This window comes from Electrophorus electricus, chromosome 2, assembly GCF_041902795.1.
Source record: "Electrophorus electricus isolate QZ-2024a chromosome 2, ASM4190279v1, whole genome shotgun sequence".
Taxonomy (NCBI): domain Eukaryota; kingdom Metazoa; phylum Chordata; class Actinopteri; order Gymnotiformes; family Gymnotidae; genus Electrophorus; species Electrophorus electricus.
In genome coordinates, this window is record NC_137498.1 from 3,043,125 (window position 1) to 3,054,321 (window position 11,197).

The 11,197-nt window shown below is 38.2% G+C and overlaps 1 protein-coding gene across 1 annotated transcript; it reads right to left on the reverse strand.

Moving 5' to 3' along the window:
* Window positions 1-601: 601 nt before the first annotated feature.
* On the reverse strand, window positions 602-5,598 carry LOC113569286 (uncharacterized). Its single transcript, XM_035528775.2, has 7 exons — window positions 5,538-5,598; window positions 5,370-5,424; window positions 5,035-5,228; window positions 3,533-3,687; window positions 1,687-2,150; window positions 1,191-1,396; window positions 602-1,015 (listed from the first exon to the last, which is right to left on the reverse strand). The coding sequence occupies exons 2-7, from the start codon at window positions 5,383-5,385 to the stop codon at window positions 818-820; spliced, it is 1,233 nt and encodes a 410-aa protein (XP_035384668.1). The 5' UTR covers window positions 5,386-5,424; window positions 5,538-5,598; the 3' UTR covers window positions 602-817.
* Between the last annotated feature and the right edge of the window lie 5,599 nt (window positions 5,599-11,197).

Here is an 11,197-nt window from a genome sequence, read left to right on the forward strand (position 1 = left end):
ATGGTGACCACGTTAAAAGTCATTGAAGCCATTTGTGCTTAAACTCAGAACCAGATTTTCCACTCATTGTGTGTTTTAGTGTTATGTTTTTTAAATTGTATTAAACTTGTCTGACCTGGTACTGGTGGAGTTGCTTTTTTTTAAAAAAAGGTGATACCTGTTGCACATACACAGATGGAATTTGCATAAAATACTGTTTAATGGTGGAACTCTCCCAAAAAGGCAACTTCTGTTCTTAAAGACTCAAGGTAATCTTTCACTGATATGGGTATTTTGTGTTATTTTCATGTTATGTGGCTTCATGTGACCTGTCGTACTACAGTTGTCATAGCAACACCAGGTCTGTTTACAACACTACTACATTAGTTGGAGCACTTGGAGCTGTTGCGTCTATTTGCTCCTGGATTTCCTCACACATGATCTACTGCCACCTCATGATTTACCCAAGCGCTGGCCACAAAGATTTGGAAGTAGGTGGCTCTGAAAAACACATTCATTGAGCTGCTGTAATGGCCAGTTTCACATGGCAGTAAAGTTCATTATGGGAAATTAAAAGAGGAGAAAGATTTATTTTTCAGCCTTGAATGATTTGAGGCTTAGATGAGAAAGCTACGCTATTTTAATCAGGTACACATACATTGTAAATTGTGTATGACTGACTACAAGGTCATATAGTTCTGATTAAAAAAGGAATGACTGATTGTACCTAAATACAGAAAATCAATATTATCTATAAAAATTACCAAAATATGACCACCAATTAACAGGATTTGATTTGACAGCCTCAGAGGGGAAATGCACAGTAGTATTTAATGCTTTAGTTTTGGATGGCTGCTGGAGTCTGGTTCAAGACTTTCATTTCCTGTAGCTGTCCCATAACACTGTTATACTCTTCCTGCCACACGGCGTCAGAGAGAGACGATGGATCAATCTCCAGGAACGCATAGGCATCCTTGGATTGTATTTTGAATATTTCAGCAGCTTTACCACAGGAACAACCAAACATTGACCAAATCTGTAAAAGAGATACAAAAATCATTTGGACAACTGTTCTGACTTACATAATGAACAATAGATTCCACACTATACTTATCAAGCATTACTCTAATGTGCAGTGTTTTTGAATTTTAAAAAAATGTCATTGTATATTGTAATTTTACTTTACTGTAACTGTTTCATATATCAGTTACCTCTGAAGCCTTTTGGATTGAATCCACAAATTCTTCTTTAAGTTCAGGTTCATCAACAAGATCTTCATTAACAAACGTGGTTTTCTGCATGACACCCAACATACTGTGCACCTTTTGCCAGAAGTTTTTGATCTGAATCAGAATGTTCTGGATTTTAGTCAGATATCGCTGGACCTCGTTCAGGTGGACAGGGCTGGGTATAGAGCCTGGTACACACAAACAGAAACACAGACTGCATATTTAAACCAACAATGAGTACAGGACCGGAGAATTGTGCAGTGTTTTGCTATGGAAGTGTTTTCAGAGCTCTGTGTACTTTTGTATTCTTAAAATAGATTGTTTACAGTCTAATTTACTAATGTACATGTGTGGAGATGAACTGGTCCAGTAACACTAAACACAGAACCCATGAGCCTATTCAAAAAACTGTTAACAGACAGACAAGCATACATAAACAAAAACAGTCATCCAGCAGACATCACCAATCATCACTCACCCTTGGCGATTTTTACTTTGGCCAGTTTCATCTGTAAGTCAATCTGCTGGACCTCAATGCTCCACTGTTGGTTCATCAGAGCCGTCTTTTGAGAGATGAGCTGATTCAGCTGGTTTTCAAGAGCTTTGATTTTTGCAGCAGCAGCGGGGGATGTTGCGGCATCGTAAATGGACTTGACGAGTGGCCCAATGAATGGCACAATCGCAGCGAAGATCCCGAGGCCTGAGCTTTTGCTTGTCATGTCCCTTACATAACTCTCAAGTTCCAGGTTTTTGGCATCTATCTTCCTTTTGGTGTCTTCAAGCTCGTTCCTAACTCCGGCAAGCTTTTCTTCAAGGGTCTTTATAGCTCCCTCCATTTCCTGAACTTCCTTGGAAAGCTGCTCAGACTTGGCCTCAGTGTTTGCCTTTTCAGTGATGATGTCACTGGTAGTTGTAGCCACGTCTCCGTTGTGTTGAACATAGCTAAATATTAAAAGTGTGAAAATAGTCAACATTCATTTACTTTGTGTGTCTGTAGGTTGAGAAGATTCCAGCTATTTGTTATCAGTCTATGTCATTGTGTCACTAAAGCTGCACTAGGTAACATTTGTTTGTTAAAATTGAAAGAAGTCACATTACTAAGCCAAGAGGAAAAACCTTCTGCTAAAATATAGTGTCTTTCTGCAAGTCACCCTATAAAGCATGAAATATTCATTCAGATTCAGAACTGTGGGGGCAGATTTGGCAAGTGTTTTCTGAACCACATCAGATGTTTTTAAGAATTAACGAATCACACGCACAGGATCAAAAACAAGGTCCGGCTCGATTGGCTGTTTCCCTGACTAATGTTACAGGGGGCGTGGCTCACAGTTCTGATATACCTGTGCATGTGTACAGGGCTGAAAGTCAGTGAATTGAAGGATAGAGATACTGCCTCACATGGAGACATCAGAACGGCAACCCCAGTCATCCTCTGCAGCATTACCCGCATGTGACTCCTACACATTGTGTTGACTTTTCAGGGGTGGCAACAGCCTGCACGGGTTCAGGAATGTTTGTTTATTTTTGATTGGTGTACGGGTACATTATGTTGGTGGTTTGCTAGCTAGCAAGCAAGCAAGCAATTTATTATTGATTTGGAATTTAATGTTATCTTGTGTATTGTACAAGGTAAATGTTAAGCTGTTTTAGCTATGTAGTCAATGTTAGCTGGCAAATTCGCTAATATTATTATATAATCACTTTGCTGACAGTGTCTTTTTTGTTTCAGAGTTTATCCTCTTATGTCTGAACAAGGAAAGCCTTTAATCTCTCAAATTATTTCCAGTGCTACCATCTCTCTCATTTCATGTATGCAACGATAACTTTAAATGAAACTTGGCTAACATTTCAGCTGTGCTACCAGGCTGTCGCATACCTGCTGGATGATTACAAGAGTAAGTTAGATAATGCACTTACATCCTGACAGAGCATTCCAGAGAGATCTGATCAAATTCTCTGTGAACACTCCTTCAACATGAATGCTCTCGCAATCATCAGATAAATTCACTTGGGGAAATGGAAGGCAGCACAACCCACTTTACAAAATGTTCATGATTCATGCGGTTGCATACTTCCACCAGAGTGGTCGCCAATTCTAAAAATCTACATAGTGTAGCTTTAAAGTACAACATATCAATCTTCACATCAGCACAGGCGTCACAGACACCAGAATAAAACTGAAATTGAAGAACTCTAAAAGCTAATAATTATTTAACTTTCAAACTATTAATCTGACATGCATTTCTCTACTAACAGAACAGCACTGCTTCACACCATTTCTATACATCATGGTGATCTAGGCTGCAAAAAATACATGTTGTTACCTTTGCACCATCTTGTCCACATCTGTAATAAGTTCACCAATCCAGGTTCTTGCTTTTTCCAGGTACCTTACCGCCAGTGTTGGTTTGTTTTTTTCAATAGCATGTATCAGCATTGGAAACAGTGATGAAACCAGGGTCTGACTGGTGCCCATACACTGTGGTGGAAGGAATAACATAAGATATGCAGAATGTAATTTAACATTTACCTCCCACCTTATATGACCTTTGCTGCTGCTGTTCCTCCATGTGATGGACATATTGGCTACAACCCAGTTACTGAGCTCATTAAGGATTCAGAGACATTTATGGTGATGTGATTACACACATCTCACCTCCTGCATTCCAAATTGGTTCTGTGGTACTTGAGCAGGTCTGATTACTGAAGATCATCACAGTTTCTGTTCTGGAGCGTCAGTTACTGAGGCAGTAGAGTAGCAGCTTGTATTAAAACATTTTAACTTGAGGTGGACTGTGAAGCACTGAGGTGCATAGTTTATTAAAGTGGTGAAATAATTTGATTATACTGATTGGTTAAACCTTTTTCCTTAATGTACTCTAACACTGTGTGACCTTGTAGCTGTAGTACTTTTAACTCTTTGTCTAGATTGATCATATAAGAATAAATACACAGCAGATCACATCAATCTCCTAATAATGAAGAATTTACACGGAACCATCAACCCCATCCGCCTCACCTAATAAGGTGGGGATTATCACCCCACCTGTTATGATAATCAGCCCCAAGAGGAAGGAGTTTATAGACTTTTGACCAAGGCAGAGGGTCTGTCTCATCTTACACCACTCTTTCTCCTGAATTGTAAAAGCAGACTTCCAGCTAACAGAGAACATGCTCTGATTACATGCTCTTCAAATATAGAAACAGATGCTATTATGTTACAAAACCTCTACTACTGAACATGTGTCAGAATTGTGATCTTCATTTACTTTGTTTTTCTTCCATTGATAACACTTTTAAAATAAACTGTCAGTTTCAGGATTTTTATTTCAATCTGTAATTACATTTTTTTTTTCCCAAATGAGAAGGCCATAATTTTACTTAATGTGTCATTATGGCAATCAGAAAGTCCTTTTGAAATAATCAAATTTGTTCTATGGAGCAAAAGAGATTGTACAAAATAAATCAATTGTACAAAATGGACAGTTTGATTCCCGAGTTCTGACTCCATTTTCTTTTCTAAGGCTAATGTTAATTATGGTGGCATGTAGTTTTGAATATCGCTTTATTTTAATTTGCAAAATAATTTATCAACACATTTTCTAGAAAACTTTAAACTATCAGTTTGATATTTTTTTTTTGCTATGTCTGATATTTTAAGGTGAAGTGTTGCTGTAAGTTCACTAGAATATCCAATCTGTCATTATAACTTTGGATTCCAGTGTTTTACACAATACAGTCATTGATTGTTATTAATTCATTATAAATTATTTTCTTCCTGACATACAGAAACGACCAGAGATCTCACCCTACACTGACACCATACCTTCAGCAGAAGAGCTTCAGAGGATCCAAAGAGAAGTTGGGTTTCCACAGCACGCTTCCTGAGGAGCCTCTCCAAGTTTGGAAACTTAGCCAGACACAGGTAGGAGATGTGGTACAGCAGGGATATCTGCTTAGAAGTTGGGAGAAGCTCCTCTGTGAATCCTGGACTCCATACGGAGTTGGTTGGCACAAGTTCTGTGAATCGGTTAAAACATATTTGAATGAAACATGTGGTCAACCACCCATGCTGGTATAATGTCTAAAACTTCTCATGTCCTAAAGAATTGGAAAAAGTACAATCAATCACTCTGAAAAAAATAATAAATTAAAACTTGCCTTTGCTGTTAGCCATTGTATGTAAGACCAGGTAAGACTTGTATACAGTGTTATCCTATAATTCAGTAAAAGAGATTAGAATGATATCATCAAACAGAACAACTGGACTATGTTTTGGTTCGTGAACCTAAAATAAAAAATGTGCAAATACTAAGAAGGGAACCTTACCTGTAACTCTTTGTACGTCTTGCTGGTTGAGTGTGTTGAGGTCTCACTGGAGAACCTTTATACCACGCACACCCCGCCTCTTACACAGAAAGAAATTGCTGTCAAAGGTCTGAGGAAACCCAAGACAAGGTGATGAAAGATAAAGAAAAAGGAAGTTTCCTTTGCCTTTAGGTTAATATAGGAAATACACCAGAAATTTAATCCCTCCTCCCCATAAAGTCCTGTGCATTATTTAAACAAAACCTTTTGCAGGCTTGCCACAATGACCTATTTCAGATATCATATTGTTCCAAAAGTTAGGAGAACCAGTCTAACTAGAAAATAGAGGCGACACCTTCTGCACCTCGTTTGTCAACAGGTTCGCTGGAAGACATGCTGAGGGATGCATTTCTTACATTTTTTCTATCAAGTCCTATAGATAATTCAAATATGAAGTTGTGCTGGACTGCCACAAACCGCCTATTTCAGATTTGTCACGTTATATATTTATTTGTTTATTTGCTCCGTTCTTAGTAAATTTAATCCATTTAGTAACTATAATACAATCATCCACTTTGCACCATTGTAGATTCTATGACATTTCTGACTTTCCACATTCAGCTGAAAATGGTCAATTGTGAAGTTTATATCTGTGTATCCCACAAACTCCTGAAGGACAAAACCTTGTGTCTGAAGATGTTTACTATACAAAGGCATCTACAGGACACTCATTAACACAGGACACAGTTCTTTTTATCTCATGGATATGCGCGGGAGGAATATGGTGCAATTTAATTTACGTTTAAGGAGTGTTTGCCATTGTGTCTTTTTCACAATCACACAGTAAGATGGGAGTGATAAAATGGAACTGCAAATTTAATGCAATTTGTACAAAAACAGAATATCATAAATGATATCATGAAAGTAATAATGTGATGGCAAGAACAGCCCTTTTAGATGCTAAAAGTCTCTGTTAAAGTTCTTATCAGTTAAAGGTCTGAAGAAAACCAGAAGTTCTGAAAGAAGTTCTGAAGAAAGGCCACCTGGTCTTTGAAGTTTGATTAGTCTCAGATGCACTTGTTACTGTCACAGTGGCATCAAAAGAAACCATTTTGAACAGTTTTGCTTGTGCAGTTAGTGTTGGGCTGTCGAGCTGATGCAGGGGTTTCTCATGAGCAGGTCATCTGAAGCACAAGAACAGTTTACGTTGTGCATTTTATCAGGATTCTTTCACAATTAATCTGGTTTGGTCTTAAACTGGCTCTCTTTGTGCATAAATTCTGCTCTTCATTTAAAAATCAAAGTGTCTATTATGATTTCTAGATAAAGCCTAGGTAGAACTTTTTGCCATAAATGAAAAGCATTTTTTATTTTAATAATGTGTAATATTGTGTTATTTGCCTTTAGGTTAATATAGGAAATACACCAGAAATTTAATCCCCCCTCCCCATAAAGTCCTGTGCATTATTTAAACAAAACCTTTTGCAGGCTTGCCACAATGACCTATTTCAGATATCATATTGTTACAAAAGTGAGGAGGACCAGTCTAACTAGAAAATAGAGGCGACACCTTCTGCACCTCGTTTGTCAACAGGTTCGCTGGAAGACATGCTGAGGGATGCATTTCTTACATTTTTTCTATCAAGTCCTATAGATAATTCAAATATGAAGTTGTGCTGGACTGCCACAAACCGCCTATTTCAGATTTGTCACGTTATATATTTATTTGTTTATTTGCTTCGTTCTTAATAAATTTAATCCATTTAGTAAATATAATACAATCATCTACTTTGCACCATTGTAGATTCTATGACATTACTGACTTTCCACATTCAGCTGAAAATGGTCAATTGAGAAGTTTATATCTGTGTATCCCACAAACTCCTGAAGGACAAAACCTTGTGTCTGAAGATGTTTACTATACAAAGACATCTACAGGACACTCATTCACTCATTCAGGACACTCATTAACACAGGAAACAGGTCTTTTTATCTCATGGATATGCGCGGGAGGAATATGATGCAATTTAATTTACGTTTAAGGAGTGTTTGCTATTGTGTCTTTTTCACAATCACACAGTAAGATGGGAGTGATAAAATGGAACTGCAAATTTAATGCAATTTGTACAAAAACAGAATATCATAAATGATATCATGAAAGTAATAATGTGATGGCAAGAACAGCCCTTTTAGATGCTAAAAGTCTCTGTTAAAGTTCTTATCAGTTAAAGGTCTGAAGAAAACCAGAAGTTCTGAAAGAAGTTCTGAAGAAAGTCCACCTGGTCTTTGAAGTTTGATTAGTCTCAGATGCACTTGTTACTGTCACAGTGGCATCAAAAGAAACCATTTTGAACAGTTTTGCTTGTGCAGTTAGTGTTGGGCTGTCGAGCTGATGCAGGGGTTTCTCATGAGCAGGTCATCTGAAGCACAAGAACAGTTTACGTTGTGCATTTTATCAGGATTCTTTCACAATTAATCTGGTTTGGTCTTAAACTGGCTCTCTTTGTGCATAAATTCTGCTCTTCATTTAAAAATCAAAGTGTCTATTATGATTTCTACATTGCAACTATATTTCCTTGATTCATAGTGGGCAGTGAAGTCAGGCCAGTCTACCTTTTATAGGCCTAGTTAGCCTTAATGTCCAGGTGGCAGGTTAACTGTGAATAGCAGGGATGTATGCATTTCTCTTGTGGGGAAGAAAAGCACACCTCTGATGAAACAACATGTCTTTCCAGTGAACCTGATACAATCTAGATGCAGGTGAGAGTTTGCTCATTCTACTATCTAGTTATACCAGACATCCTCCCATCTGTAGAATCCATACATCACTCTGTAACTCATGACGCAACTCACCTGTCAAAACTAGATAGGACAAGGCTAAACTCCTGCTGAACCTGATCCAGACTAAGTAAGGAAGTAGTGGCGAAACAAGCAGGCCTTGTGATGGTGGATAAGATGCAGAAAACAGAAGTGCTAATAGATGTAAAGTACGACAGGTCAGGTAACCTAGTAAGGGATGGAATGTGGCCCTTTCATAGTGTTTAGATTAGTTTTTTGTTCTATGTTTGTATTTCACATAAGTCCTATGTGAAATAGAATTAGAAACATTTCCGAAATGAAGGATACCACACTACAAATATAATAGCACAGCGATACCTGGTGAAAATGGCAAACCCAAAATAAACAGCTTGCTTGTTTAAAAACAACAGATCACAAAGATTTTCCACAGTGGGCAGGGATGTTCTCTAAACTTCAAGAAATCGAATGTTTGACTCATGGCCTTACTAACAGAGAAACAAACAGATTTTCTTACATCCATGTTAATACCATAAAAAACCCCAATTCCTTGACCTTGATATTTCAGAACACTGCATAATACTTAAATGTGAAAATTATTTCATTGGAATCAGTTTATTACTCTATTAGCTATGTCATAAATTTTATTCTTTGATTGTTTACATTTATCTGACTCTTTTATCTAAAGCAACTTACAATTATATAAGAAAACAACTTGAGCAATTGAGGGACTTGCTCAGGGGCCCAACAGTGGTGGAGCTTGAACCAGCAACCTTCCGATTACAAGTCAAGTACCATAACTGCTGAGCTACCATTACCCACTGTTATTGTTACTCAATCTAAATAACTCTTACAGTTTCACTTATATTTATAGTTTTGTGGTCAGTTCTCATTGCCACTGAATACGTCTTATATCACAAAGGTGTCTTGTCATGTTTTATCATATAACAGTTAAGTATGTGAACACAGAAACTAGTTTGACCCTGGAGATCTTGTAGTAACCAATGCAAAGCCATGAAAACACACACAGTGTGATCACTTTGTCAGGCTGCCCTACCCAACAGCTGCACCAAACAGGCTGACAACCGTATTACAGTCAGCATTTCATAAACAAACTTCCAACAACCTTGGGATTTCTTTTTGTACTTTGACTTCTCCCTACAATTTCCTTTCAGTGCTCAGGAGAAAAGTGTAAGCAAACACACTGCTGCTGTTTCAGTCTTCAGTTTCCGATTCTATTTACTTAAAACACAGAGGACACGATCAGACTGCCGTTTGTTTCTCTGATGGGCTGATGAGTGGTACAGACTGACACGATTGTCCTCAAATTATATCCTAGCATGTCTCTCTCTAGTCCACAGAGGTTGGAGTTAAGACACAGGCCAGATGCATGAAAGGAAGAACCAGGAGACACAATGACAGAAATGAGTAAAAGCCCTCCATGTATTAAATGACCAAATGTAAAACAGTGTAGCAATCACAGATGGAATATGCATCAAATACCGTATGTGCAATGGTGGAATACATTATATGATTTCACTGGATATTCTGAGAGACCGAATGTCCATTCATACATACAATATGTTTTACTATTGTAGTTGCCTTCATTAGATATAATTGTTGATATATAGGGTGTTAAAATAATGTGTGGAATTCGAGATTCGGGATAAACTGACTGTCCCACTAAATCTCTATACACTAAATAAATGTGGGTACATATAAACTAAAGGCTGATTAATTCAGGGAGTACTCTAATGAACTGACAGAACACATTTTATTGCGATTTGGCCAAGCTGTTACTGCCATGTTAGTGCAGTCTTGTAGGGCAAAGGGCTGAGTGAGGTTAACCAAACACTAAATCTATGCAGGTCATCACAGGTTACTCACATGGAGCCCAAAGTTCACAACACACACACACAGAGTGAGAGAGAGTATTTCAGCTGTGGGATGAGCCATGTCATCGCTGGCTGTGCTCCTGAAAAACGTACCGGCCTGGTTCCTCTGTGGTGGAGTTTTTCTACCTGTGACTCTTCTTTTTCTGCTGGTGATTGCTCACCTGAGATGGAAACTCCAGGAAGGTACCAAACGCAACACATCAACACTTATTTTAACGTGTGTGTGTATACGTGTGTGTGTGTGTGTGTGTGTGTGTGTGTATGTGTGTGTGTGTGTGTGTATGTGTGTATGTGTGTGTGTGTGTGTGTGTGTGTGTGTGTGTGTGTGTGTGTGTGTGTGTGTATAGTAGTAGTAAGAGTAGTAGTAAGTCTGTACTTTTCCAAACTACTATGGGACGAAAATGGCTTTAGTAATGACTAGCACAGCCTTGGCTAGGTGTCACCCAAGTGATTAAAACTGAATACAAGCTGTTTAATAGTCACCACGTGTCATATTGTAGGTTTGAATGTCCACAAATTAAAGGTCTTGGTCTGCTTCAACAGTCTTTAACTATGTTCTACTGAGAGAGAGAGAGAGAGAGAGAGAGAGCAAGAGAGAGAGAGAAAGAAAAAGAGAGGTAATTTAAAGAAATTGTGTGTGTATGTATCTGTATAGTTATCATACCATGTCCATTCTTGGTGGAGATGTTTGTACTTCAAGACCCACGTGAGGCAGCACACCAGCTGTCCAGCAGGCCCAGACACAGACCAGTGGAGAGGAAGCACCCCTGCACCACTGACAGTGACTCATACCGTGTTCATCAGTGCTGTATGGAATTACTTAAATAAGCAGAAAATCCTATCATTTCCACAGCAAATGCTTACAATAAAGTATGGCTAGTTCCAAAATCCATAAAACACATAAAAAATTGTGTTTGTCTGTATTCTTTGGGGACAGCGCACAGTCATATGTCACCTTCAAACCACATTTATGCACATGATACACATTTG

Coding starts and splice junctions, on each gene's coding strand:
- LOC113569286 (XM_035528775.2), bottom strand. Junction 3,688..5,034: donor CTGAAGCTCTTCTGCTGAAG/GTATGGTGTCAG, acceptor CTTCCACCACAG/TGTATGGGCACCAGTCAGAC. Junction 1,016..1,190: donor CAATCCAAAAGGCTTCAGAG/GTAACTGATATA, acceptor TCTCTTTTACAG/ATTTGGTCAATGTTTGGTTG.